This window comes from Pleurodeles waltl, chromosome 12 (genome assembly GCF_031143425.1).
Source record: "Pleurodeles waltl isolate 20211129_DDA chromosome 12, aPleWal1.hap1.20221129, whole genome shotgun sequence".
In the NCBI taxonomy this organism is placed as follows: Eukaryota; Metazoa; Chordata; class Amphibia; order Caudata; family Salamandridae; genus Pleurodeles; species Pleurodeles waltl.
This window is the reverse complement of record NC_090451.1, coordinates 559,772,551-559,800,471: the sequence shown is the minus strand read 5'-3', so window position 1 is coordinate 559,800,471 and position 27,921 is coordinate 559,772,551. Positions and strand designations below refer to the sequence as shown.

General features: G+C 43.3%; 1 protein-coding gene across 2 annotated transcripts in view; it reads left to right on the top strand.

Moving 5' to 3' along the window:
• Positions 1 to 27,921, top strand: part of LDHD (lactate dehydrogenase D) — a 432,353-nt gene that overhangs the window by 26,582 nt on the left and 377,850 nt on the right. For both annotated transcript variants that reach the window (XM_069217648.1, XM_069217649.1), the window contains exons 2-3: positions 9,822 to 9,934; positions 25,732 to 25,873. In XM_069217648.1, coding sequence (XP_069073749.1) covers positions 9,822 to 9,934; positions 25,732 to 25,873 — 255 coding nt within the window. The remainder of the gene's footprint in view (positions 1 to 9,821; positions 9,935 to 25,731; positions 25,874 to 27,921) is intronic.

The following is a 27,921-nucleotide window of genomic DNA, read 5'->3' as shown; positions in this document are numbered from 1 at the left end:
TGTTGTCCCTTGTGTGTAAGTGTTGTGCTGCAAGCCTGTCTGTTTGCATGGCGTTGAGTATATGTGTGTGTTTGGCTGTCTAAAATGTAATTGAAAAGTCAGGAAGTATCAAATCATATAATGGTTTTATGCATGATGCATAATCAGGAATGTAAGTTCTGCCAAAATTTAGGAAACCCAATAGGGATTAGAGTTTTTTAATAGTATGTGGAGGTTGTAATTGTGCGCATTTTTCCAAGAATTGTGGCGCTCAGCTCTTTTCTTCATTCGATAGCTCAAATTTGTAGCCGAACTCGGCAAATCCCACGACAATGCGGGCTACCTGTCTTAAATGTTGCAGTAATTCATCATCCTTGAGACAAAAATCATCTACATAGGACAATGCTTCAGGGTCAATGTTGTGCAATATTGAAGTCACATGAGCTGGGAACAATCCTGGTCAGATTTTTTTCTGGGAGCCAAGTTCGCTGAAACCTGTTAGGTCTCTACTCTCTGGCGTTATTTTTTGGCAGAAGAAACCATTGGAAATGTCTAGTGTTTAATATTTTTTGTGCACTATGTTATTCATAAGTGCTGTGCTATGTGAGTTTTGTACAACATATGTGCATGTATGACTGTTTAAGTGTCTGTAGTCTAAGACTATTCTGTATGAATGGTCCAGTTTAGCTACTGGGAATAGAGTATTATTCATTGGTGAGACGCAAGGTTTGATTACGCCCTGGTACTCCAGTTGTGTGAGGATTTCCCTCACGGGTGCTTTAGCTTCATGTTTAATAGGATACTGGGGTTGAGGTTGGGGTTGATTTTTAATAGGAATTACATGGTTGGGGGACACTTTGTCCCATCCTACATGGTTGCAATATAACATGGGTGCCTGCGCCAATGCCCAATCGATGGCATAGGATTCTGCAAGCTACTCGGGAACGAGTGACGAGAAAGAAGGTTTAATAATATCTTCTCCATATGGGCAGGTACAGACAAATTCAGGTGGCCAGTCTTGTTCGGCCAACAAAATATCATATATGTTTACCACGCAATCCCAAAAGATTGAGTCTATAGTGCGTTCAATGTCTCCTTCTAACTGTAATGTTACTTTGTACACCCTGTCAGGCGTGGAGACACGTATGTCCGCAGTTTCTACTTGTAGAAAGTCATCAGTTGCTTTCACCTCCAGATGCTCTAGAAATCTCCGGCGAACTATTGTGACCTCTGCCGCACTGTCTAGTAGCTTGAGTGCCCACTCCCTATTCTTCAAGAGAACCCTCTACTTGAGTGACATGTCGAACCACAACTGCTGCCACCTTTTTCGTTTTAAATTGGGGGTTTTGTTGAGGAGATTTCTCTTCCTTTTTAACAGAAACCTCTGTTGAGAGTTCTGATTCCTGTCTCTGTTTCACGTACTCAGTTCTTTGCTCTGATCGCCCACCTCTCTCACTGCATTTTTCCAATGAGTCCTGAAAGGAACCACATTGGCGTGTATCAGTGTATTGATATGTCAGGCGTTTTTATATTATCTCTATTTCTGAGATTATATCTATTCTGTGGGTTCTCCGTATGCAGAGATTCTCCCCTTTCTTTTTTCAGGGGTCTGTTGTTTTTTGTCCCAGCGTTTCTTAATACCCTCAGGAGCTTGCTTTGTCAAATCTTTATTAGATTTATCTTGGAATTGTTGTTCTGTTGGTCTGGCCCCCAGACTATCTCGACCAATACTAGAGTAGGTCTCTGCGATAATCTTAGGCAGCTCGCGTTCTTGATCCTGTGGAGGAACGTCCCAGAGCCGCATGCGCTAGTGAGACTGCTTCCCCTTTAAGATTACTTAATATAATCTAAGATACAGTGGCAAATTGCCCATTAATTTCATCCCCAAGTCCAGCCCCGTATTCATCTTGAATTTGTTTCAACACTTCCAGTAAATTGGCAAGTGTCTGTGTACCGTGCGCGGTAGTATAAAGCGTGGCAAATACTGTGCCCCATGTATTACAGTTATCTATTGTGGAACCCATCCCAAACGGCAAGCACATTGTTAATATTCTGTGTTTATCCTGCGGTCCCGTATGGGGAAATACTGCTTCCAGCGCATTTATTTTTTGAGCTTACCAAAACGGAATTTCTTCTCTTTTGGCGGGTACTTTACCCATAATAGAATGTACAGTCGCAGGATTAATACCTGGCGTTACTGCATGTGGTTGCACTGGTGCAGCAAGTGCTGGGTTTGTGTTTAATGTTTGAATTACAAACTGTACTAATCGTCTATATATTGCCATCAGCTCAGTATATAAGCGACGGTCTTCAGCTACCACTAGGTTAGCTGCAGCTGGATGAGGTGTTTAAGTGGCCAATAAAGGCCAGGTAGGACCACAGGTCTTCTCCTTGAGCAGAGGGGAACTGAGCGTGGGGAAGCTCAGAAGCCAGACTTCCTGGAGGTCAGGGCCATTATTCCAGGCTCCAGCACCTCTTTTTCACCCTGGGCTTTGCATTGTGCTCTGGTTTTCATACACACAACATTTCAGGTATACCCAGCATAGCTGCCTGGGTCTTTCATTTGACCTCAGGCTATGCTGATTGCTCCAGATAATTTTGCAGCAGACAGGCTACAGGAATTGTAGAGGATACCACCACCTTCTTTTGGCCAGTAACCCCTCCCCACTCTAAGGACACCATTGCCATGGGACCCTAGCTTGGTTGTCCGCCTTGGTGACCGTGAAGGTTTCACCAGTCAGGTACTGTTCTGGGGTATTAGTTTTTCAGTCACCACAGTGACACTTGCACTTGTATCCCTCGGTGCTTTAACTCGGGTCCCATTAAAATGAGGCTTTTGTCTGTTCTTTTCAGGATTCCTGGGCCAGGCAGCCAGGGCAGCTACATCCACCCTGCCTTCTGAGACTAAAGTTTTTCCTGTGAGCTCTCTGACGTGGTCAGGGCCTACCTGAGATCCCAACTGGAGAATTACCACTGCAGCAGGACCTGCAGGTGCACTAGATGGATTATTTTTGGGACAGGTATGGTCTCCACTTCAGTGCCCATTGGCCATGCAGTTGAAGCACCAAGCCTTCTTAGGGTCAAGGTTCTAACCGTTGTACCCACCCTTGGTTGGTGGTTTGTCTCGGGCCCACCCTCCTGATCAGGTTTTTGGGGGCCTTTTGAACACTTTGTTTTTATCTTCAGATTGGTCACCATTTTTCCCTGGGGGCTTAACAACCCGTTCCTTATGGTCACCCCTACCATGAGTTGTCTTGGATATTCTAGTCTTTACCCAGTGGTCTGCCTTCTTTCCCAATTCTTGGTGAGAAATCGGACTTAGGTCTACCAGGTACAGATGCTATTTTTCAGAAACGCAGTTACTCAACAGATGCTCTTTCATAATAAGATTATAATGCCCAGCATAGTCTTGCACCTGGTTCCCTTGTAACCAGCCACCCAGTGTTTTGACTAGAAGCTAATAAAATCTACCCAGGATTGAATAGAGGTTTTTCTAGTTTCCCTGAACCTGGTCCTGTACTTCTCATTTGTGAGCCCAAAGTCGTCAATCAGGGTATCCTTCATGTGGTCATAGGACTCAGCATCTGCTTCAGTCAGTGTTGGGAGTCTACACCCACACTTTACTGAAAACAGCTCCCAGAGTAGCGAGCCCCAATACTTCTGGCTGTGTTTCTTCTTTGTACAAGCCCTCTCAAAGGCAGTGAACCGTTTGGTGATATCTGAATATTTTGGGACAATCCCTTTGGGGCTCTTAGGATCAAAAGATTCTTCTTTCTCCCTATTCAAAATTTTGCTGCTACCAGAGAGGGTCCTAGACTCATCTTAGCACTTTCTTTCTCTATAGCTGAGCCAAGACTCTGACTTATCCCCTTAGCTAGCTTCTGGAGTTTAGTATCTTCACTGTCTCTATCTCCTGGGGTACTATCTGAAGTGCCTCCAGTGGCATTACAGTCAGTGGAGTTGTGGACAGATTCCTCATCTTCATCCACCTCCCCTTCCTCCTCACTCTCCTGAAGGGCTTCTTTACTTGCCATAGCTCTATCATTTTCTGCAGCACCTGCTGCAGATTAGCTTTTGTGGGCTTAGGTCCCATGGCAAGTTTTCATGCTTGGCAGAGGGCCTTGAGTTGGGCCAACATAAAGTTTCGATAGGGGCATAGGTTGAGCTCCTGGTATGTACCTGCTGTCTCAGTCATGGTTTTTATAGTAGTTGGGACCTTTTTAGAAACTTTATAAACAAATCTAAGTATAATTCTAGAGGCCTAACTAACTAAAGTATTTTACATTCTAAACAATTTGGACTGCAGAACTTAACACATGGCCCTACAGCTGTTTTTAAACAATGTTTCCTAACTAAAGACAATGTTGGATACCTTAGTGATATCACTTTTTAACTGAGTTGCACAGTAATTGTTGACTCTTGTACCCTACCATAGCGCACCCAATGTAGGGAAATATGCATTTCAAAATGAGATAATTTGTGCAAAGTGGACAGTGGCACTTTACTGCAATGTCTGAACAGCACATACTTTCACTGACTGTAGAAGGAGGCATGAAATACACAGCCACTATCTTGAAATCACCACTTTCATTCAATACCATCAAGAAGCAGAATATTGGCGCCAGATGCCCTGCCTGGATAGAAACGTTTGATGATTTCATCGATGCACTGGAAGAAGCAGAGGACAAGAGGATTGTCAAATATCTTAAGATCTTGCAGATGAAAGAGTAAAGGAAGTAATAAAGAAAACACCACATACTTATAAAGTTTCATAACCTGAAATCAAAGAAGCTCTAAATATCAATTTCTATCCAGTGCCGAACGTTGTTAATGAAAGATTTATTTTCAACCAGGAAAGACAGATGATGAAATTATCAAATTTCTGGAAAGGTTTGATACACTCATCAAACTTTGTAAGTACAATGAATTCAATGATGAAGAAGCCATATGTTTCATAGTTATAGATGGTTGTTTGTGAGATTCATCCAGACAACAAATGCTGATTGAAACACTTAGGCTGGAACGAGTACTGATGGCTGACAGAGCTGAGAAACGTGCAGATCAACAAGCTGCTGACATGGTGATCTGAGGTGCCCAAAGTGAGTCAGTCATAAACATGAAAAGCAAACAGAAACACAATTCCGAAGGACATAATGTGATGTCTCCAAAGAAAAAGAAAGTGCTTCAGACGCAGACTTTTGTTTCCACATTAAGGTAAATGTCCCGCCATCGGACACGTATGCAAGGGCTGTGGGAAAGAACCTTTTTTTCTCAATTTGCAAGGCGAAGAAAAAATAGTTTGTCACACCGAGAAAACAAATTGGGCGCCTGAATGTTCCAGCAGCGAGTGCCGGTTTACTCGGCTTCAGTACTGCTGCTGAAATGGGACTGGTATCTATAAATTATAACATTAATGTTCATCAAGAAATTGTGAGTCAGTTTCCATTGTTGTTTCGTGGATTAGGAAAACTTAAGACCATGAAAGTGCAACTGCATACTAATAAAGACGTATGTCCTGTTGCTCAAAGACCGTATTGAATTGCATTTCATTTATAGGAAGCTATTGAAAAAGAACTTGAGGCCTTACTAAAGCATGATACCATTGAGCAATCAACTGGTCTGACACTATGGGTTTTACCCATAGTGATAGTGTCCAAAAAGGACAGTGAAGGAGCTGTATGCATCTGCGTTGAAATGAGAACAACATCCAGGTCTACACATTGCCGGCATGATCACACAGCTAAATGGTGCCAAAGTTTTCTCTTGCCTCAATCTGAGCTAAGGTTATCATCAATTGGAACTTGAAGAAAATTGCAGGTACATTACTACCTTTTCTACTCAGATTAGTTTGTTATACTGTAAAAGATGAAGTTTTGGTGTGTCATCTGCTGCAGATCTTCTTCAAGATGTAATTCGACATACAATATAGCCTGTCATGAATGCTTTCAATTACAGCGATGACATATTGGTATTTGGGGATCACTCAAAAAGAACATAATAAAGGTCCTATACAAGTCTGTCGATTACTTGTTCCAGGTCTAAACTTGAATGCAGAGAAGTGTGAGTGCCACAAAACAAAACTTAAACTCTTTGGCCATATTTTCTCTGATGGGGGAATGACTCCAGATCCGACTAAAGTACAGGTGTTGTAAGCCACCTGTCCCTCTGAAGATGTTACATTCTTTCCTTGGGATATCCGGATACTGCTCTAGGTGCATACCTGACTTTCCCACCAAGTGTGCTCCCTTAAGAGACTGAACAAAAAAGAAATGTTTCATTTCACTGCTTAAATGGGTGTGACCAAAGCTTCAAGAAAATCAAACATGCAATTAAGAATTCCATTAAAACTGCCTACTTTGATCCGAAGCTTCATACAGAGGTTTTTGTTGACACAAGCGCAGTTGGGTTAGATGCAATTCTTGCCCAACACAGTGGACACCCAAATGCTCAAAAGCATATTGTGGCCTATGCTAGCAGAAGTTTGTCACAAACTGAACGTGCCTATTCAGAACCTGAAAAGAAAGTTTATCAGTGCTGTGGGTCTATGAACATTTCCAGTTTTTTTTATTCAGGAAGCATTTCACTCTTGTCACAGATCATCAAGCATTGCTTACCATCTCTGCAATCCTAAAGCAAGATGCCTCCTCATATTGAACTTTGGGGTTTGCGGTTACAGGAATACGACTAAACTATTGTGCACCGACCAGGGAAAGATCAAAACCCTTCTGACCCTTTTTCATGAGTGCCAGTATAGCGCCCTAGTACCACTTGCAAAACTGATTATGTTTACATTAACTTAATAGGACGGTCCAGTACACCTGCTGCTGTTTCATTGGAACAAATCATTACTGCCGCGAGCACAAATAGTTATTACACATCAGTCCTGGAAACGGCACACTTGATTTTTTTACAAATGACAGTGAATATCAGAATGTTAGAAATGGGGTCCCTGGTTGGCAGTCAGTTTGCACTCTGTCCAAGCAGGAAGCCTCACTCTAGTCAGGGTAAGGGAGTTACACTCCTAAGAACACCCCTGCTCCCTCGCTTAGTGGCTTGGCACAAGCAATCAGGCTGATTTCAATTTTTAAATTAAGAGTCCTAATCCATAGAAATCAATGGATGCGTTGTTTTTACAGAAAGTACCTGGTTTTCATAAAAAATAAAGCAGCACAGGCGAGCGTGCATCGGAAAAGTCAGCGATGTCTTGTTCACAAGATATTGCTTTGCCCAGGTCCAGCCCCAGACACACACCTGGGGGTTGGAGACTGTATTATGTAAGGATAGGCCCAGCCCTTTCAGGTGTAAGTGTCAGCTCCTCCCTCCCCACTCTAGCCCAGGAGACTTCTCAGGATATGCAGGCTACACCCCAGCTACCTTTGTGTCACTGTCTATAGGGAATTCACAAACAGCCCAACTGTCAGTCTGACCCAAATGTGCATTCCACAAGCAGGCAGAGGCACAGAATGGTTAAGCAAGAAAATGCCCACTTTCTAAATATGTCATTTTCAAACTGACAATCTAAAAAACAATTTTACCAAAAGATGTATTTTTAAATTGTGAGTTCAGAGAGCCCAAACTCCAAATCTCTATCCGCTCCCAATGGGAAACTGCACTTAAAATATATTTAAAGCAGTCCCCATGTTGACCTATGAGCAAGATAGGCCTTGCATTAGTGAAAACAGAATTAGTGAAGTACTGACAATCTGGACCTGTAAAACGAATCAGTACATGTCCTACCTTTAACATACACTGCACCCAGGCCATGGGGCTACCTAGGGCCTACCTTAGTAGTGCCTTAAATGTGTAAAAAAGGGAAGGTTTGGGCATGTAAGTAAGTACACTTGCCAGGTTGAATTGGCAATTTAAAACTGCACACACAGACACTGCAGTGGCAGGTCTGGGCCATGCTTACAGGGCTACTCAGGTATGCGGCACAATCAGTGCTGCAGGCTCACTAGTAGCATTTGATTTACAGGCCCTGGGCACGTCTAGTGCACTTTACTAGGGATTTACTTGTAAATCAAATATGCCAATAATGGAAAAGCCAATTAGAGTTACAGTTTACACAGACAGCACTAGCACTTTAGCACTGGTCAGTAGTGGTAAAGTGGCCAGAGTACCAAAACCAGCAAAAACAGAGTCCAGCACACAGTCAAAAACATAGGAAGCAGAGGCAAAAAGACAGGGGCAACCACGCCAAAGATGTCGGATCTAACACAGAAATTCAAAAATGTGAAAGTTAAACTGTCTGTTACTCAGGAATGTATTTGGCGATGAGATTTGAGAATTGTCATAGCGGAGAGTCTGCTGCAAAGAGTAATTGAAGTGGCGCATGAAGGACATTGTGAAATTGTCATCACTAAACAAGCTGTCTAAGACCGTGTATGGATTCTTCATCTTGACAAAAGTTGAATGGGAATTAAAGGCCTATCATTTGTGCAACTGCTCATCTCCCAAAACAACCCAGCATCTGTTGAACATGTCTATTTTTCTGGAACATTTGTTGGAGAGAATTGCTGTTGACTTCTTTGGACCCCTTGTCAATGGACATCACCTGATGGTGATCAATGATGAGTACTGTTGTTTTCCTTTGGTAGAAGACCTCTTACTGATCACTCAGGAAAAAGTTATCTAGAGGTTAGATGGCATTTTTGCAACATCCTCTGTTCCTTCAATTCTGAAGTTTGACAATAGCCCCCCCTCCCTTTCAACAGTTGAGAATTCAGAGACTTTGTTAATCATCTCAACGTTAAGCATCAGAAAAGCACACATCTTTGGCCACAAGCAAATGGCATTGTCATGTGATTTATGAATACACTCAAGAATACCGTTTAGCGTGCTGCACTAGAGAAGCTTGATCTCAAATCCGCTTTTCATTCTGGTCTTCGTGCCTATTGATCGACTCCTTGTTTATCAACAGATGTTCGGGAGAGCCATGACGACCAAGTTGTCTCGGTGGACCAATGAAAGATCAACAAATTATGGTAAACATAGTCACACAGATTTGTGGCACAAGATGGAAATGTACACAAAGTAAGTGTTAGGAACATTGTATTTAAAGAAGGAAATCAAGTGCTAGTAAGACAGAGGAGAAAACTCATTTCTGATGCTCCACTTGATGCTGAACCCTTTATAGTTGTGGCTAGTATAGGACACATGGTGAATGGTCACCATCCTGGACAATCCATTACGCAAGAGTCTTTGCATTTCAAGCAAATGGCTCATATTTCGCCAATTCCATATGTCAGAAGTGAGCCTGTTTCGATTGAGACTTCTGAGAGCCCACTGACTCACCTGTTTCTGTATCACCAGTGACAGTCATGGCCACCTCTCCCATCTCTTCACAGCCTCATAGGACACATTCTGGTGATTGATTCGAGCTCCACAATAACTTATTGAAAAGTTGTGATGTATATATGTAATGTTTGTACTTTTTATTCAGCAAGGAACGTGATGTAGTGTCTTGAGAATTAGCGATGATGAGACCCTTTTGGTTCCTGACTAACTCTGTAGAACTCTGACATAAGTTTTCAGGTGTGGTTAATAGAATTCATGATTTTGAATGTTGAGTTAGGGGTTACGCGCTGAGGAATAAAGACGTGTAATTCCAAGATCGATTTGTGGCATAATCATTTACATCTACTGAGGCTGAGAAGGATGCTACAGTACCCACTTTCCATGTACAGAGGATAGACAAACATATGAAATAGTACTTGCAGCAGTTTGGCCTTCTCTCACATCTTAGTCAGCTTGAATCACCCCTTCCTTTAGAGGTAGTAATCAATATCATCAGACCGTTATCTTTCATTTATGAAATAATACATTCTCTCTTCCTTCTACAGGTTAATTTATCAGAAGAGTTGTTGGATTCTTTGCGTCAGGTTGTTGGCACTGCAAATCTTTCGACAGCCTTGCCAGTCCGCGAGCAACATGGCAGAGACGAATCCATGCACAGGTGAGGCACCTGCGCTGCACAAAACCAGTAGTCCTTCTCTGCGTGCAGAGGCTTCTCACAGGCAGCCATTAAAAACCATAGAGCATTAAGCCACCTCGGCCACGCTTGTAGTATATTAACCAAGGCTTCCTGGTAGTAATCTTCTCTGTGCTATCATAAAAGGCATCCAAGTCTGTTATAACACGTTTTATTGACTTGAAAGGAGCCATTTTATCGATATGTCATCTGCATAAGCTTTTTCTTTATATGCAAAACAATAATGAAGTATGTAATATGTAATTTTCTCTTCTTCATTAATCACATACAGAAACCATTTGTACATTGTTAGTCAGCAGGACAGGAGAACAAAGATAAAAGGAAAACGTGTGTATATAAAGATAAAGCGTGAGACTTTGACAGTTTCTAATTTTATTGACTTATTTGTGTGCAGAAGTACAGTAAAACATGTCATTGTTAAATAACAATTAAAGTAGGCAAATAAAGTAGTTTTGAGCCCAGAAGCATTCAAAATTTCTAAACAGAAACATAGATGGTTGCACTATCTGTGTTGGACTTGGAAGAAATGACACTTGTCACGTAATAAGTGTCCATTTGGTCAGTAGCTTAGTTTCTAGCTCCTGGCCAGGGAAAGGGCTGTAAGCAACACGATCACATTTTGACAATCCATGGTGTTTTTCGTACTGCTTTTGTGTTATATTATGTTTGTCTAGACTGGCTCCCCTTTCTCTAGCTCATGATTTTCAGCCACCCCGGGGATTAGACTTTCTCCCCGAAGTATAATGGGCGAGTAATGGACCCACTTCTGGATTCTTGTGGGATTGCAAATGTCTAGGTTTATTTCACTGATACTTGGTGTCAATGTTGCGATGTTGTTTTTCGTTGTGTTGCACAGTTGAAACTCTGATTTTCTTCATTTCCCTCCTTCTAAGAACGGACTATGTTAGCAGGGATAGGGTACATAATGGATGGACAGATAAACCCAGGGTAGTTGAGCAGATGCTAAATATCACAATGACTCCGGTTTGTAGTACTAAAACATTTTTTATTTCTAGTTATCTCTACAAAATGTGTTCACAACACTCCACTAACACGGTGATAAGTGGGAGTATGTAGTATGGTATGTATGGTATAAGTATGGTAGGGAAAGTATGCCTTATCAAGGGGGATGCAGCCACTAGGCTATAGAAGAGACCCTGGCATCAGTGCCCCCTCCTCCCCACCAGTGTCCACGCCCCATATTTCTAGAAACAATCCTATTTCCAGATTTCTTAAACCCTACCAAGGCAAGTTCAGCAAAACTCTTTCCGTGTACACCTCAGTACAATTTGAGTATGCTGCTGGCCATTGTGACATTTGTTAGAGCCACAATTTAATTGTAGCTTAAGATGTGGCAAGTCCCACTTGTGCAACTCTGCGTTAAAGGTTATTATGTGACTTATTGTGATTTTCTGTAAAGTGTAGACTTTCAGTGTAATGTTTATTGATTTACATAGCACCTTTTATTTAATTATTTGTTTAGCCTACGACAACACCCTCTTCATCTGGGGACCTCTTGTGACAACATCAATAACACTTGAAGAAAACCACCCAGTACTATCTGAAATGTTCAAATAATTCTGGTCTCTTTAGCTCATCATTAAACAGGAACATACATGTAATTCAGTTTGTAAACAAGCAAATCACTGGGGGGGGGAAATACCCCAGGAGATTCTGGTTTCTTCCTTTAACTCCGTAATGGTTATCCTCCATTTACACGAAGACAAAATGGGCCTCATCCAACTGTAGAAGATAAAATATCAAGCAGAACATCTGTACACCAATCAAGGATTAAGTGTATTAAGTCAGGGGTAGTAACATGTGACACTAGTGAAAGTGCAAGTACTGGTTATCAATATAAAAAATGTTAGTTTAAAACACAGGCAAAGTCAAGAGGTCTGGAACTGGCCACGAGCCTTTTGGCGTCAGCAATTTTTATTTTGTCCTGGTTTTTAGTTAAATGTTTTTGTTGGGGTATTAGGGAAGCTGCTGAGCCCTCTTCAATAAAAAAAAAAAAGTTAGTTGATGGCAAAAACATTTTTGGTCTGCCAAAGGCACTCATTGGCATAGTAATCCCTAGCCCCCAAAATAACTACTTTGTTTGTGGTTGTACTCCTTGTAAAAGGGCAGCAAACAGTAACACACAGTGAAGCCAGCTGATGATTGAAGAGGACTAGCACATTGCCTCATGATACATGGTGGAGTTGGGTGGAAGAAAAATGTGAATGACACAAAAACAGACTAATGGACGAAGCTTGGCTGCAAAAGCCCTATAACTGTTACACACATAATTTTAATAAAATCAAAAGGTCTTGGATAACAGCGGACTTTAAAAAGCCAAGTGCTCTGCTATTGGTGGCAGCTTATTTGCTAATGCTTTTTTGTAATGTTTTTGTAATTTTTTACTACAAATATGTAAGAAGCGTTGAAAACATAGGTAAAAATAGAGGCTTGCAAAGATAAAGTTGAATTGGTAGGGAGCCAGGCAGATTGATAGGCAGAGAGTCAAACCCTCAGGGACTGTAGCCACATTTCCCAATAGGAAGCGGCCACCCGACACAGCCCTAGGTCAAAATTACATTGCGCAGTCAATTTTAGCTGTTTGATTTTCTTCATTCTAGGGATAGCCTTGCTTGGTAGCTATATGTATCACTAACCGCCTTAAGGTAAATCACTAGTACATTCTGACTCCGAGATGCGAGAAAGCTAAGGCATTCTTGAAAAGTTAAACTTTGCCTTTATATCTGCTTCCCTCACGTGCACAGAATGGTATCACTGGGTTCACTCCTCATAAAGCACAATATAGAAGCAAAGGTTGTGAAATCAATCACAGAACACGGATTGACAATGCCAACAGGTCTGGTCTTTGAAAGTATGCATTTTTTTCAGCAAACTTATGCAATGGACATTAAAAGTGTGTAACAAAAAAAATGTAGAGCGCTGCTGTTTAAATGTAGCATGCACATTTGCAAAAAAAGGATTTAAAAAGTAACCCATTGCACACAAAAATTAAAAGTAGAAATAACCATGAAATTAAAGCAGAGCTTGGCCTTCCAGCCCTTTTACTGAAGTGGACTACTTTTAGGCAAACTTGCACTTGTGTGAAAGAAAAATGCCATTATTCACAGTGAAGAGTGCCAATGGTTGAATTAGGCTGGCCCATGGCCCCATGCTGTAAACTGTGGACTATGGTAGACGAGCTGGCTAAAAGAACTTGATAGTACAAATATGTGTATCTATTTTAATATAGTTTTTAAGGGAAACAATCAAGAAAATTACATCAGCCTCTTGGTAAAAGACCTACAAACAAATGATTAGTACATCTCATTCATTTGTGGCGTAGCATCCAAGACGCTAAATTCTAGGAAACAAATCAGTACTATTGTTTGACTTGATTCTGGCGATTTGAGTAATTGCACACATTTGTAAGTATACATTACATATGCCACACAAGGTAGAATTCACTCAGACTAAATTGAAAACATAAATCCTCAGGAGAACAAGAAATATTAATCAAGAAACAAATTGGCCAGCAAAGACTTAGTTCGTTGCTGGTAAGGTATTCCTTGTAGATTGTACTATTATGAAAGAGTTGGACTTCCCTTCAGTCTACATAAACCAGTACAGAAGCCTCCTTGCTCCTTTCCAGTCTTCCAGATTCTCTGTTCATTCTTTTTCGGAGTACTGAATTTAAGCCTTCTGCGGAATCTGAAATACACCTTGTTTTTGTGTGTAGTCAGGTGCTCCTAACCACTATCAAAAAAACTGTTTGCCCTTTTTCCACTGACCTGCAATCATTGGGTGATGGTCAATGTTACATTCTAGCATAAGTGTGACAAATTTAAAATTTTCCAACTAATGGTGATAGAAATCAGTTTGTATGTCAGATGAACTTTTTAGTCTCATCCAAGCTTGCGTACGTGTGCTAGATCACAGTAGAGGTTAAATAGCCACCAGAGCAGAGTCAAGAACCTGGCTGGCTCTAAGAGCCTGTGCACATGACGACCCATGAAAATGTTTGACATGCAACAAACAATGAAAATATATGACAGTTTCTTCAAAATGCAAAAAGAGGAGTTTCTTTAACATGCAGGCAAATTTTGTCTTAGGTCAGATTATTTCAGTGCATTGAGAGATACTTATTAAAAGTAATAGTATTTAAACAAGAACTTGTAAACACTTTTGCACCCCCGATGACAATGACACTAGTAAAGGAATACGAGAGTCAATTGTGTGCACCTTTTATGCAGCCTAGATTCTTATTATGAGGAGACGCGTTACTTGGGTATCCAACGAGTAGCTCGTGAGCCACTAATAGCTCTCTAGCTAACCATAAGTAGCTCTCCTGTGTACAGTCCAACCTGCAAAAACTAAAAAGTTTATATTTAAAACAAACATGTAAACTTGTCTGATGTGGTCGGCATTAAAATTCTAGTAATTAAAACACAAGAGAGATTTTTGTACAGTGTACATCCTGAACGTATGTATTTCAAGGTGCTCATATATGTGATAATGAAGAAAAAGCATTTACAATGCAGCGGGTCTCGAATTCTGTCAAGTTAAATCTATTAGCGTTGTAAACTCCTAACAGGACTTTGCTTGCCACATTAAATGAAGGAAAAAAAACAAGCGTGATCACGCTGTGTCGCGCTGCGAAATAAAGAGAAAAAGTAGTCCAGAAACCATACGGAAAACATGGTGCTTTGAATGTTTCCAGTAGTTTACCGGTGCTCTCGAGGAGGGCTAAACACCGGAAAAGGCATGACGTATGCATGCCTTTCACAAATGAAAACAAGCGGATTTTAAAAGGCAAGCCCACGAAGTAATGAAAGTGACTGACATAACATGGGCATGGTTAAAATCCCTCTAAAGAGAGATTAGAAGAGGGATGGATCGGTTTGCGCTTGCCCCTAAAAAGGAGGCATGCTGAAATAAGTTTTGCTTAGAATATACAGTTTGGTCAAGTGGGGAAGCAGGGATTGATCACAAATTTTGTGGTTTCACATTGTGTCATTAGTTGGGTATCTCTTTCTCTCTTCCTGTTTAACATTAAAGGTTCATGTTTTCCCTTTAATTCTTGGTGCATGAGGTTAGAGTGTGGGCGCAGGCAGAAGCAACATAAAAGCTTGGTTCACTTTGGGCTCAAAGGTGCAAGAGGGCTTCAATCTGAGCCAGAGACGGGCATCTGGCTCACATCTCACTCGATCCTTCAGTGTTTTAGTAACCTCCAGTTAGATATCTTTTAAGATTCACAAGGGTTTAAGACCTAACGTTACCAATAAGAATGGGTTTGAAGTCCGTTTCTGTTCATACTGGTTCACTTGCACATTTTTTTCCGATTGCCGTTTTTCATTCCTCATGTCCACACACATGCTGCACAAAATAGATTTTTCATGCCCTTTACATGTTGGAAGATTGGGATGGTGATGATTTAAGGGCTAGATTGTGGTTACAAGATTCACAGGAATGCTGTATTGGACAATGGTTTTGAAATCCCCCTACTGCTCTCTTTACAGATATTTCACAATAAAAATGGCAAAATGGGCTGGAAAACAATAGGCTTGGTAATCAGTGGAAAGGGGGTGATGGAATTGGTGTGGAAGCATACATTCAAGGAGCAATTCCTTATTCAAAACCCATAATAGTGTGATTTCCAGAAATACTTATTCCCATGGTATCCATATCTCCTGGTATTGGATTAGCAATGCGGGAGTTCCATCCACTATGATAAGGAGGCCCTAGTGTATCACTGCATCTTGAAAACTAGAGGTATATGATCCCCTTCTAAGTACATGGAAGCTAAGAGGGACGTTAAAATAAATCAGTCTTTTCCCAAACCAGGGTAAGGTGCAATACTTCCTCAGCTAGACAGAATAGTAAGTTCATAATCATAAATGGACTTATTACGCATAGAAAGCAGTTAAACATTGCGAACAATTAAATATAGTTAACATTTAAAATGGAAAACCATAGATGAATAAGTTGAAAAAATATATAAATAGTACCTACTTTAATGATGCCGGAAAGGCATCAGAGAGAGAGAGGAGCAAACCTTCAGGATGTAGGTAAATGACAATCACAAAAATCCAGTTCTAAGTAGTGAAAGAGTAATCTTTGTAAACATCAGGATGCTGCCAATTCTGGTTTGAATTTGCTCTTCGGAAAGTAACTTATGCAGCATTTTAGAAAGAAGATTGCTCCACGTGGTTATGCAAGCAAGAAAGATCCTAAAAATGGTGTCCGTTGTTAACTGTGATACAGTAAGTAGCATGAATGTGGCCTTGCATAGATTGCTTCTTTCTATGCAGGTATACTCGTAGTGCTTCACTAGAAGGTCAGAGGTCGGCACAGGAGAGTCTGTTTCTCATTGGTCTGGAAGTTAGAAAAATCCACAAGCAGTGAATCCACATTCCTAAGGTTCTGTGAGTCTGTCCTATGTGCAAACCTGGGACGCAGGACAAGTGCTGATCCATCTGCATCTGAATGAAGCTATAGCTTTTGGTATACATTCTAGAGGGTGCCATATACTAACCTGTCAATGCCACAACACTTGTGCCCAACTAGCATAGTGGATTCAGAGCATGTTACAGCATGGGAATCGCCAGTTTGCAAATTGCTGATAAAGATGACTCCTGCTTACTAATGTTGCTGGACCTCTCCGCATCTTTCAACAACATTGATCATTCCACCCTCATCCAAATCCTAATGTCTTGAATATCCTTTATTGGTTCTTCTCCCACTTTTTAACTGACACTTTTGTTCAAATAGGCATCTACAGATCCTATAAGATTCCTTTTTCTTGTAGAGTTGTCCTGGGTTCATCTTGCCCCTGTCATCATAATCTTACAATTTATGGAGCCCCTTTGACACTCTACTCTACGATAACGGCATCAGAGTTCACCAATATGCCCATGATAAACAACTGTTATTGGAAAACTGCACTACTCCTGAAATCATATCCTCAAACACTGCTTGCTCCTTATCAGACCTTGATATGTAGCACCTATTTGAAGCTCAGTTGCACCAAGACAGAATTCCTGCTTTTTGTTAAAATAAAAAACAAGCAACTACTAGCACAAATGTAACTCTGTGATGTGGACCTGGAGGGAATCAGACTCCATCTGTCACCCAGTGCCACCTCACTTGGATTCATGCTGGACAACAACCTTACACTTGGGAGCACTTAGCTAAGAAATAAAATTGTAGCATGGTATGCATTCTCTACTAGAGCTACTTCATGGTGGCAATGGCCTGCTCCATGTCCTCCCATATGCTGCACTGGACCCAGTAGGAGAATCCTGCAGGCCATAACATGTCTCACCCAGTGCCTGAAGAAATACAAGCATATCACCCCATATGGGTGGAACTCCACAGCCAACACCCCTGTCTACTGGCTGACAAGTTCACTATCTCTGGCTCTCTGCATACCTGCAGACAGGCCACCATCAGAATAGAAGCAAAGAACTACAAAAAAGAAAGAAAAAAAACAAGGAAACGGTCCTCCTCTACTGTGCACCTAGGATCTGGAGCAGCATCACATATCCAACAAAACCGCAGCACCCTTGCTCCAACTTAGGAGTGAGCCGAAGACGCACCTCTTTAGAGACACTTACATCACAATGCAATAACGGTCCACTTCTGCTCCCAAAACCTACCTGTCTCTCCACCCTTTAAATCCCTCTATGACTTTGACACTGTACTGCTCTCTGCAGCTTTTGTGATAAGTTTGTGCTATACAAATACCATATTTATGCATACATACAGAGCCATAATAAGCACCTCTTGATACACTCTTGCATCCTGCAGATCTTTCTAGTGCTTACCAAACTTCTTATAATTAATGGGACTTAGGAAAGGCAGGATTTGTTTTCAGTAAAAGCTCCTGCAGCAAACCAGGAAAATAGCGGACAATGGAGATGAATTAAATGGTCCCCATTGGCCGTTTCCCAGTCTTGCATGACAGAATATTTATTGATTGAGGATTGATAATACGGTTACATCGGTGCGAGAAACCACAATGGAAAAGAACACCAAATTGTTCAAAATTGACACCTAAGTCACACCTTTATCACTCAGTCATTAACAATAAAACTAGTTCATCCTTTCATGTTGACAAGGTGACTTGCACAGGGAAGTGACAGCATATCTCCATAGTGAAAATTAATTTTGACTGTAAGGACAAAAAAACATAAACATAAAGGAATCACTTAGTTGCCTACTGTTGAGGGACAATTGCTCACAAATGGAGCCACTGTCTTGAAGCCAATGCTGAGGTCAAATTTACCCTTCTTTTAATGACAACAGCTCTGCCTCAGGGCAGAACTGGAACTCCAGGAGAAAGTATTAATACCTAGAACAGAGATGCACAGTAATTGAAGTCTAATCTACTGGAATTTTGTTTAGGATTTTTCTCAGGAATAACTAGCTGGTGTATTGGAAGAATGCTGGATGCTGCTGATCTGGGATTCACTATTTGTGAGTACTGTTAGGTTAGAGATAATGAAACTGATCATTATCACCTTTGAGGTGAATTTGGAGGTTTCAGTGCTGGTAATAATCTTGGGATAATGCTAGTGCAGAGAAATGTCCATACTAGCAGGAAATGTTTACATACTGTTGTCCTTATTACGAGGCACGTGATCCTAGGAGCGCCAGCCTTGCTGTGGCGTTGGACTACCAATGCTGTAGCGCATTACAACCCTGGTGGGTGGACCCACCAGAAGACCGTTGTTCTCTCCAGGAACATTGTTCCAGATGGAGTGACAACGGTCGGAGCTGTAACCAGCAAGGGCGGTGTTGTAATCAACGCCGCCTGGCTGATTACAACCCCACTTTATGCCTGCCTTTTCCTGGCATTAACCCTGCCATGAAAAGGCTGGAAGAAATCCAGTGCTGTAGGGCCACAGGGTGTCCTCTGCACTGCCCATGGCAAGGGCAATGCAGGTACCCCCGGGCCCAGCACCATCGGAATGTGCACCATCTGCTTTGCAGACAGTGTGCATTCTGAGGGTGCTTGGCGGCCCCCCTGTGCGACTGCATTGGCCTCAGTTCCATGTGGAGCATGACCAATTCGGCTGCACTGTTTCCACCAGGCTGACTGGCAGAAACCTTGGTTTCCGTCAGTCAGCCCAGTAAAAACCTTGTAATGGATCTGTTGCATGCCTATGTTATATACTGAAGAGTCGAGGCTCTCAAGGTGGTGAAGGGCTGGGGAAATTGGGGCTTGTATCTTTTGTAACAATTATTCACTTGTATGTCAACAGATAAGTTTCAGTTCAGACAAGTGGAGAATCTCCCCCACAAACCAGAGGCCCTATTCAGATATTTTTGTATCCCCTGCTTACCAAACTTCTGTAAATACCTTTTTGTGGATAGCTTCTAAATCACTGTTTCAGGGTCCTTCTATCTTTCATCTCCTGCATTCAACCCTCCCCCATTACATTATGCTCAGAGGGATTGGAATGGTATATTCAACCATATATACAGGGTGTGCAGTCCACCAAAGAGAGGTGTTCGCAAAATGCTCGTTGCAGGAGGGTTATTAAAACCAAAGAGCGCTGATACAATCAGTTATTTTTTAGAAGGTATGCCTTTAGGTTGCTGAATAAGAGGGAGGGTGAGTCCTTTAGGTCCATGAAGGAGGGAAGGAGACTGAAATACAGAAACAAGGGTCTAACCATACCCCTGGCCCTAAAATGCCCTAGTAGGGAAGATTCCACTGGAAGATAACTTTTAATGTTTTTACAATTTACCTGGAGAAGCTAAGTAGGGTAGGTGGATGTGGAGGAGGAGGAGGGTGCCTCCAAAACAGTACCATGGGAGAATGGACTCTGGGATAGGTGGTAGGGAGTGTAGGAGGCTGGACTGGCTTGTAGTGAGTACCAAGGGGTACTTGCACCTTGCACCAGGCCCAGTTATCCCTTATTAGTGTATAGGATGTCTAGCAGCATAGGCTGATAGATAATGGTAGCTTAGCAGAGCAGCTTAGGCTGAACTAGGAGACGAGTGAAGCTCCTACAGTACCACTTAGTGTCATATGCACAATATCATAAGAAAACACAATACACAGTTATACTAAAAATAAAGGTACTTTATTTTTATGACAATATGCCAAAGTATCTCAGAGTGTACCCTCAGTGAGAGGATAGGAAATATACACAAGATATATATACACAATACCAAAAATATGCAGTATAGTCTTAGAAAACAGTGCAAACAATGTATAGTTACAATAGGATGCAATGGGGACACATAGGGATAGGGGCAACACAAACCATATACTCCAAAAGTGGAATGCGAACCACGAATGGACCCCAAACCTATGTGACCTTGTAGAGGGTCGCTGGGACTATTAGAAAATAGTGAGAGTTAGAAAAATAACCCTCCCCAAGACCCTGAAAAGTGAGTGCAAAGTGCACTAAAGTTCCCCCAAGGACAAAGAAGTCGTGATAGAGGAATAATGCAGGAAAGACACAAACCAACAATGCAACAACAATGGATTTCCAATCTAGGGTACCTGTGGAACAAGGGGACCAAGTCCAAAAGTCACAAGCAAGTCGGAGATGGGCAGATGCCCAGGAAATGCCAGCTGTGGGTGCAAAGAAGCTTCTACTGGACAGAAGAAGCTGAGGTTTCTGCAGGAACGAAAAGGGCTAGAGACTTCCCCTTTGATGGACGGATCCCTCTCGCCGTGGAGAGTCGTGCAGAAGTGTTTTCCCGCCGATAGACCGCCAACAAGCCTTGCTAGCTGCAAATCGTGCGGTAAGCGTTTTTGGATGCTGCTGTGGCCCAGGAAGGACCAGGATGTCGCAAATTGCGTCAGGAGAGAGAGGGGACGTCGAGCAAGACAAGGAGCCCTCTCAGCAGCAGGTAGCACCCGGAGAAGTGCCAGAAACAGGCACTACGAGGATGCGTGAAACGGTGCTCACCCGAAGTCGCACAAAGAAGTCCCACGTCTCCAGAGAACAACTTAGGAGGTCGTGCAATGCAGGTTAGAGTGCCGTGGACCCAGGCTGGACTGTGCACAAAGGATTTCCGCCGGAAGTGCACGGAGGCCGGAGTAGCTGCAAAAGTCGCGGTTCCCAGCAATGCAGTCTGGCATGGGGAGGCAAGGACTTACCTCCACCAAACTTGGACTGAAGAGTCACTGGACTGTGGGGTCACTTGGACAGAGTTGCTGGATTCGAGGGACCTCGCTCGTCGTGCTGAGAGGAGACCCAAGGGACCGGTAATGCAGCTTTTTGGTGCCTGCGGTTGCAGGGGGAAGATTCCGTCGACCCACAGGAGATTTCTTCGGAGCTTCTAGTGCAGAGAGGAGGCAGACTACCCCCACAGCATGCACCACCAGGAAAACAGTCGAGAAGGCGGCAGGATCAGCGTTACAGAGTTGCAGTAGTCGTCTTAGCTACCAAGTTGCAGTTTTGCAGGCTTCCAGCGCGGTCAGCAGTCGATTCCTTGGCAGAAGGTGAAGAGAGAGATGCAGAGGAACTCGGATGAGCTCTTGCATTCGTTATCTAAAGTTTCCCCAGAGACAGAGACCCTAAATAGACAGAAAAGAGGGTTTGGCTACCTAGGAGAGAGGATAGGCTAGCAACACCTGAAGGAGCCTATCAGAAGGAGTCTCTGACATCACCTGGTGGCACTGGCCACTCAGAGCAGTCCAGTGTGCCAGCAGCACCTCTGTTTCCAAGATGGCAGAGGTCTGGAGCACACTGGAGGAGCTCTGGGCACCTCCCAGGGGAGCTACAGGTCAGGGGAGTGGTCACTCCCCTTTCCTTTGTCCAGTTTCGCGCCGGAGCAGGGCTAAGGGGTCCCCTGAACCGGTGTAGACTGGCTTATGCAGAATTGGGCACATCTGTGCCCAAGAAAGCATTTCCAGAGGCTGGGGGAGGCTACTCCTCCCCTGCCTTCACACCATTTTCCAAAGGGAGAGGGTGTAACACCCTCTCTCAGAGGAAGTTCTTTGTTCTGTCATCCTGGGCCAGGCCTGGCTGGACCCCAGGAGGGCAGATGCCTGTCTGAGGGGTTGGCAGCAGCAGCAGCTGCAGTGAAACCCCAGGAAAGGCAGTTTGGCAGTACCAGGGTCTGTGCTACAGACCACTGGGATCATGGGATTGTGCCAACTATGCCAGGATGGCATAGAGGGGGCAATTCTATGATCATAGACATGTTACATGGCCATATTCGGAGTTACCATTGTGAAGCTACATATAGGTAGTGACCTATATGTAGTGCACGCGTGTAATGGTGTCTCCGCACTCACAAAGTCCGGGGAATTGGCCCTGAACAATGTGGGGGCACCTTGGCTAGTGCCAGGGTGCCCTCACACTAAGTAACTTTGCACCTAACCTTTACCAGGTAAAGGTTAGACATATAGGTGACTTATAAGTTACTTAAGTGCAGTGTAAAATGGCTGTGAAATAACGTGGACGTTATTTCACTCAGGCTGCAGTGGCAGGCCTGTGTAAGAATTGTCGGAGCTCCCTATGGGTGGCAAAAGAAATGCTGCAGCCCGTAGGGATCTCCTGGAACCCCAATACCCTGGGTACCTCAGTACCATATACTAGGGAATTATAAGGGTGTTCCAGTAAGCCAATGTAAATTGGTAAAATTGGTCACTAGCCTGTTAGTGACAATTTGAAAGAAATGAGAGAGCATAACCACTGAGGTTCTGATTAGCAGAGCCTCAGTGAGACAGTTAGTCACTACACAGGTAACACATTCAGGCACACTTATGAGCACTGGGGCCCTGGGTGACAGGGTCCCAGTGACACATACAACTAAAACAACATATATACAGTGAAAAATGGGTTTAACATGCCAGGCAAGATGGTACTTTCCTACAGGGAGATGCAAGTGGAAAGACTGGGTGATGAACAGATCAAGGGCACTGGACTTATGAACCCAGTAAGGAAGCCTAGTAACCTCTGGTGAAACTTATAAATGTTTGTCATTAGGAGCTGCAAGAAAATCTACACAATTCTGGTCTAAAGATATTATTTAAAAACCTGTTTCTAGCCGGCTGGGCCCCAAAAGGGGTGAATCAAGAAAAGTGGCCTGTCAGCAGTAGTGTCTTCCTTTCTTTGTGCACCTACAAGGTGACGCCATTGATGGAGAGAGATCCAAAGGTAGGTGAGAAAGAAGAGCAAGGGGATACTTTGGATGTTTGTGTGTAACCTAGGTCACAGGGTTCAGAAACCACTAAAGCAAAGGCATCCTTGGAGTCCTCTAAACTGAATAAAACTCCATGCAGTTAAAAAAGAACTAGCCTCCCTTTATCACTGTTCGGCATACCTTATTTTTATGCAGAGCTTAGTACTGCAGTTTTACAATTTCATTGTTTCTGTTACTACAGCTTAATTTATATTTCTCAATCCACCAACTTGGGATCAAGGGTTAAGCTTGCCCTTAAATAACTCTTTATCTGTTGTGGGCTGCCACTAGTGTTTGTGGGGTCAGGAGACCAGAATGCCTGCATACCATTTATTCACTCCAAGAGTTTTTGCTGTTGTGGGCTGAGTGGTATGATCGTAGTGATACCTGCAGGCCTGCTTTTTGACTTTCTCACCAAGTAGTGTTCTTTGTTGTGAGCTGCACCTGGTATCTGAGGGTAGTGAACCCCACAGGGCATGAGTGTGATTATTCCCATCCTAGTAGCTTACTCCACTATTTTGGCTGCAACTGCTGCCCTTTGGGCTCAGACATGCCAGGCGTTCTTGCAGTCATTGTCAGTGGCTTTTTCTTTCGGGCTGCAGCAGTTGCTTGGGAGTAGGGAGCCCTGCTGCACAGTCATGCAGTGATTCTCAACAAGAGGCTTAATCTGTTGCGGGCTGTGATTAGTATTTGATGGGCAGGAGACCGGCCAACCCTGCAGGCTATTCCCACCTAGCATTTTCTCTGTTATGGGGTGTAACTTGTGGCTGGACTGTAGGGATACCTTCTAGACTTCCTTTTTGGCATTCTATAATTCCTACTATCCAGTCTTCTGTGGTGTGGGCTGTGACTACGGCTAGAGTAGGGCGACCTGCTAGCAGGTGTGTTTTCTCTCTAAGGGCAAGGGGGGATCCATGCATTATGCTGGCAGATAGACAGTGTACTGCTAGAGGCATGGCTTACATGCTGTGACCAGCTGAGTCTGTTTATCTGAACTGCACATATCAGTTTGGCCGATATTTTGCTTGTGGCCAGCCTGACATGAATAGTTCAGGCTTTCCCAGTCATCGGCGTTTGGGAGATGGGGAACCAGACACACAGCCCCATCGGTCTCCTATAAAGCTCGGTGTTCCTCCATCCCAGACAATCCTTGCAGTGCTCTTATGTTGTTAACTAATATAAACAACCTGAGAGCACTGCGTCCATTGGCTGAGGTGCGTGTAAGAGCCAGTTTCCCCACGCCCAACACACGGACAGCAGCAGACAGACAGCGCTGTGGATTTAATAGACAGCATAGAGCGTGGAAAGAAGTTAAGGAAAGTTTATTATCTTATTGTTTGAGGCTTACGTATTGTAAATGTAACTAATGCTCATGTTAAGTGCTCCCAAACTGTGAGAGATTGAATTTGCACTATGTAAATACCGAGGGAAAAATAATATTAAATAGCGCAAACTCAATCTCTCACAGTATGGGGGTGATTAACATGAGCACTATTTAAATTTACATATGTAAATATAAGTAGTGCTCATGCTAAGTGCTTTCATATTGTGAGAGGCACTACATAAAAACCGGGGGACAAACATAGAAATGGGTAGCATCTGCATGCTTCTAATGGCCTTGTGACATCAAAAATGTAAAATATTTGATGTCACAAGGCTGTTAAAAGCATCATGCTGCCGCTACACGTCTATTGTTTTATCCCCCGGTTTTTACATAGTGCGAACTCCATCTCTTACAGTATGGGAGTGCTTAACATGAGCACATGTAAATGTAACGAGTGCTCATGTTTAGCGCTCCCAAAATGTGAGAGATGGAGATCATGCTTTGTAAATACTGACGGCAATTGGTGGGGTGGGGGTGGAGGGGGTTGGAGTATCCTGTGTATTCCCCACCATTTTCAATGGACACCAGCCGCCACTGCTAGCTAGGAACTACTTATGGGAATGCTTATTAAGTGGACTTCCCAGCTACTGTAAAAAATCAAATGCCTGTAGAAAAGATGATCAACAGAGAGGTGGAGCCGAAGTCCCTCTCTGTATAATGATTATGAACACTCTCTTGTGGTTGAACTCTGGCAGATAGCTTACTCTGTCTGTAGCCAGACATAGAAACAGAATCACCAAGCAAACACTCAGTTTGTGGTGTTGTCACTAAGAAGGGCAGGGTCTCATCTCTTTCTTACTCGTAATGTCTTTCTGTCTTTGTGGTGAAACAGTGTGTTTTATTGTGCTACAAAGGTATCTATATTGACTGTAGGTAAAAGGTACAAATGAACTAGGGTGTTGTTTACCTTTTTGTATTTTTGAATTTATGTCCCTTTGTAGAGATTATTATAGCCATGACAAGTATTCTTTCGACTGTTAGGCACATTGGTATGTGTTGCATTGTGACTATCGATGTTCTGTATGCTTCCCTAGCTTGTGATACACTTTTAGAGCCAGGTCGTATGTTCTTGTCGCTCAGTCTAGTATAGGATCTCCTCTGCTTTGTTTTTTTGCTAATTGACTTTCTTGTATATGTCGTGCTTATAGTCTGTGACTCAGTTTCATCTTCTTCTGCAGTGTTTGTCTGGCATATTTTTAATGATACTTTCTTTTTTCTGGTGCAGCTGTCTACCCCCAGATGCTGTGGTGTGGCCACAGAATGTGGAGCAGGTTTCCATGCTGGCAAAGATCTGCCACTGCAGCAACACTCCTATCATCCCCTTTGGCACTGGCACAGGATTAGAGGGTGGCGTCTCTGCAGTGAGGGTAAGAAACTAATGTCGGATCATTTGGAATATGTGGGCAAAGGTCCTTCAACTTTGGATACAGCTGTAAGGACATACGCAACTGATGTAACATTTATTTATAAACAGGCTATCTTTATAAGGATACCAAAATATGTATTGTAATTCATCTCTAAATATCAGACAAACTGCGGGAAACAGAGTAAACCTACTCATTTCTGCCTCCTGAAGAAGGCTTCATGATATGTACATGGTATTCAAGAATTTGTCTATGGTTCTCAGATGTCCCCGAAAATTGATCAAGTAAGCTTAGAAACATTGCACTCTACCCCTGCTGGAATAAACCACTCAAATTGTAAGACTTGAGTGCCCATCAAATCCATGTCCCATCATGCCACCTGTGCGCCTGGACTCACATTCCTTGTATAGCTATATGATGATCAACCCTCCCCCATAGCTTCATCAGTCAGACAGCTGACCATAGTTACAATCTCAGGGCTCCAGGTCATCAACTTGGAGTTTATCCAGCATCACTGTCACTTTTGCTTTATTCCGTCTTCTGACGGTTTTGAATTTGATTCCCCCACTTCACCTTTGTCCAGCTCTCTCCCCTGATTGTTCCACCGTGGGGGAGGGTTTGCATTGTGAGCATGTCTCCTCCAGCTCCAGCAGTTAAATTGTGGCCGCTTCTGTGAGGGATCTGACTGCATGGGCTTCATTGTTCCTGGTAGATAGTAATTTATAGGGGTGCACACACTGGTATTTTATTGCTTTACTTTGTAGGGAGGGGGTGACTGCATTTAGTTGCCTACAGCGCTGTAGAGTGCCCAAGGCGAGGTCCTGGTAAAGGCAGACTGTGGTACGTTCAAATTGTATAGTGTTCATTTGGTGAGTTGCTTCCATAATTGCCTCTTTCTGCCAGAGGTGTAGACAGGTAAAGATGTCTGGTACAGTGGTTACTGCACCAGGGTCTGTTGACCCTGTGGGTCCTGTCCATTTGTATGTTGTCCAGTACTAGATCAGGGAGAACCTGATGGAACAGTTGTTTCATATATGATTCAATGTCTCCCTTTTTCACTCCACGCAGGGCTCCCCAGATGCAGATGTTTGATCTACATGATCTATTTTCTAAATCCTCCAGGCCTGTAGTGTGAGGTTTGATCTCTCGGGTCCATCGGCTCCTTTCTACAGATGTCCAATTCCTCCTCTCTTTCATTGATACTATCTTCTGTTGAGGAGACTCAAAGGCCCAATTGCCTAGTTCATGCTTCATGTCCTTCTAGACCTCTTCCTGTAACAGCGTGTTGTCCTGGTGGAGTTTACAGAAAAGGTCCTCCATGAATGCCCTGGTCAGTGGGGGCTTCTCTCGTAAGGGCGAGTATCTCTGCGGGAAGTGGTCCTGGATATCTCCTTTGTCTGGGCTCAGTTTTCTTGGAGGAGGTTTTGGCGAGTATATCCCTGAGTGTTGAGTCCTTTCACAATTTATGCATCGCCATCCTGCCAGGGGGTCAGACCAGAGGGTTAGTTGTGGTAACTGTCTGGCTCGGGCCATCACTGTGCTGCTGTACATATTCCTTACTATCTGTGGGTCCCAGAATGTAGTGATTGGACCCAGCTGCTGAGTCCGCACCATTGAAGAATGTGACCAGTGCACCACAGAATCCGCGGGGTGGTCCCATTAGCCCCACTGCTATCTGTCCTTTTGAAGTGCAGGCCCCAGGTGCCACCCAGCGATCCAGATTGGAGGGGGACCCAATGGCTGTTGTGGTCCTTCAAGTTCTCAGGTGGTGTGTGGGCTGCCGGGGTCCAACACACCCTCTGGGAATTCCAAGCTCGGGATAGTCAATCAACAGTCCGGTCTGACCTCACTGGAGCTGCAGCCCCTCTTCTTCCAAGGCTGCTCATCCACTTGGTCTCCCCCACGTGTCCAATGAGCACCTCGTATGCATCTAGCGCCCTAGTGAGACTGGTCCTCCTGAAATCAGCCTCCCTGCTCTAGTGCAGGTGCACCTCGTGGGGTTCTGTATTGGACGGCCCTCTTTGCACATCTGTTGGTCATAGCTGGAGTAG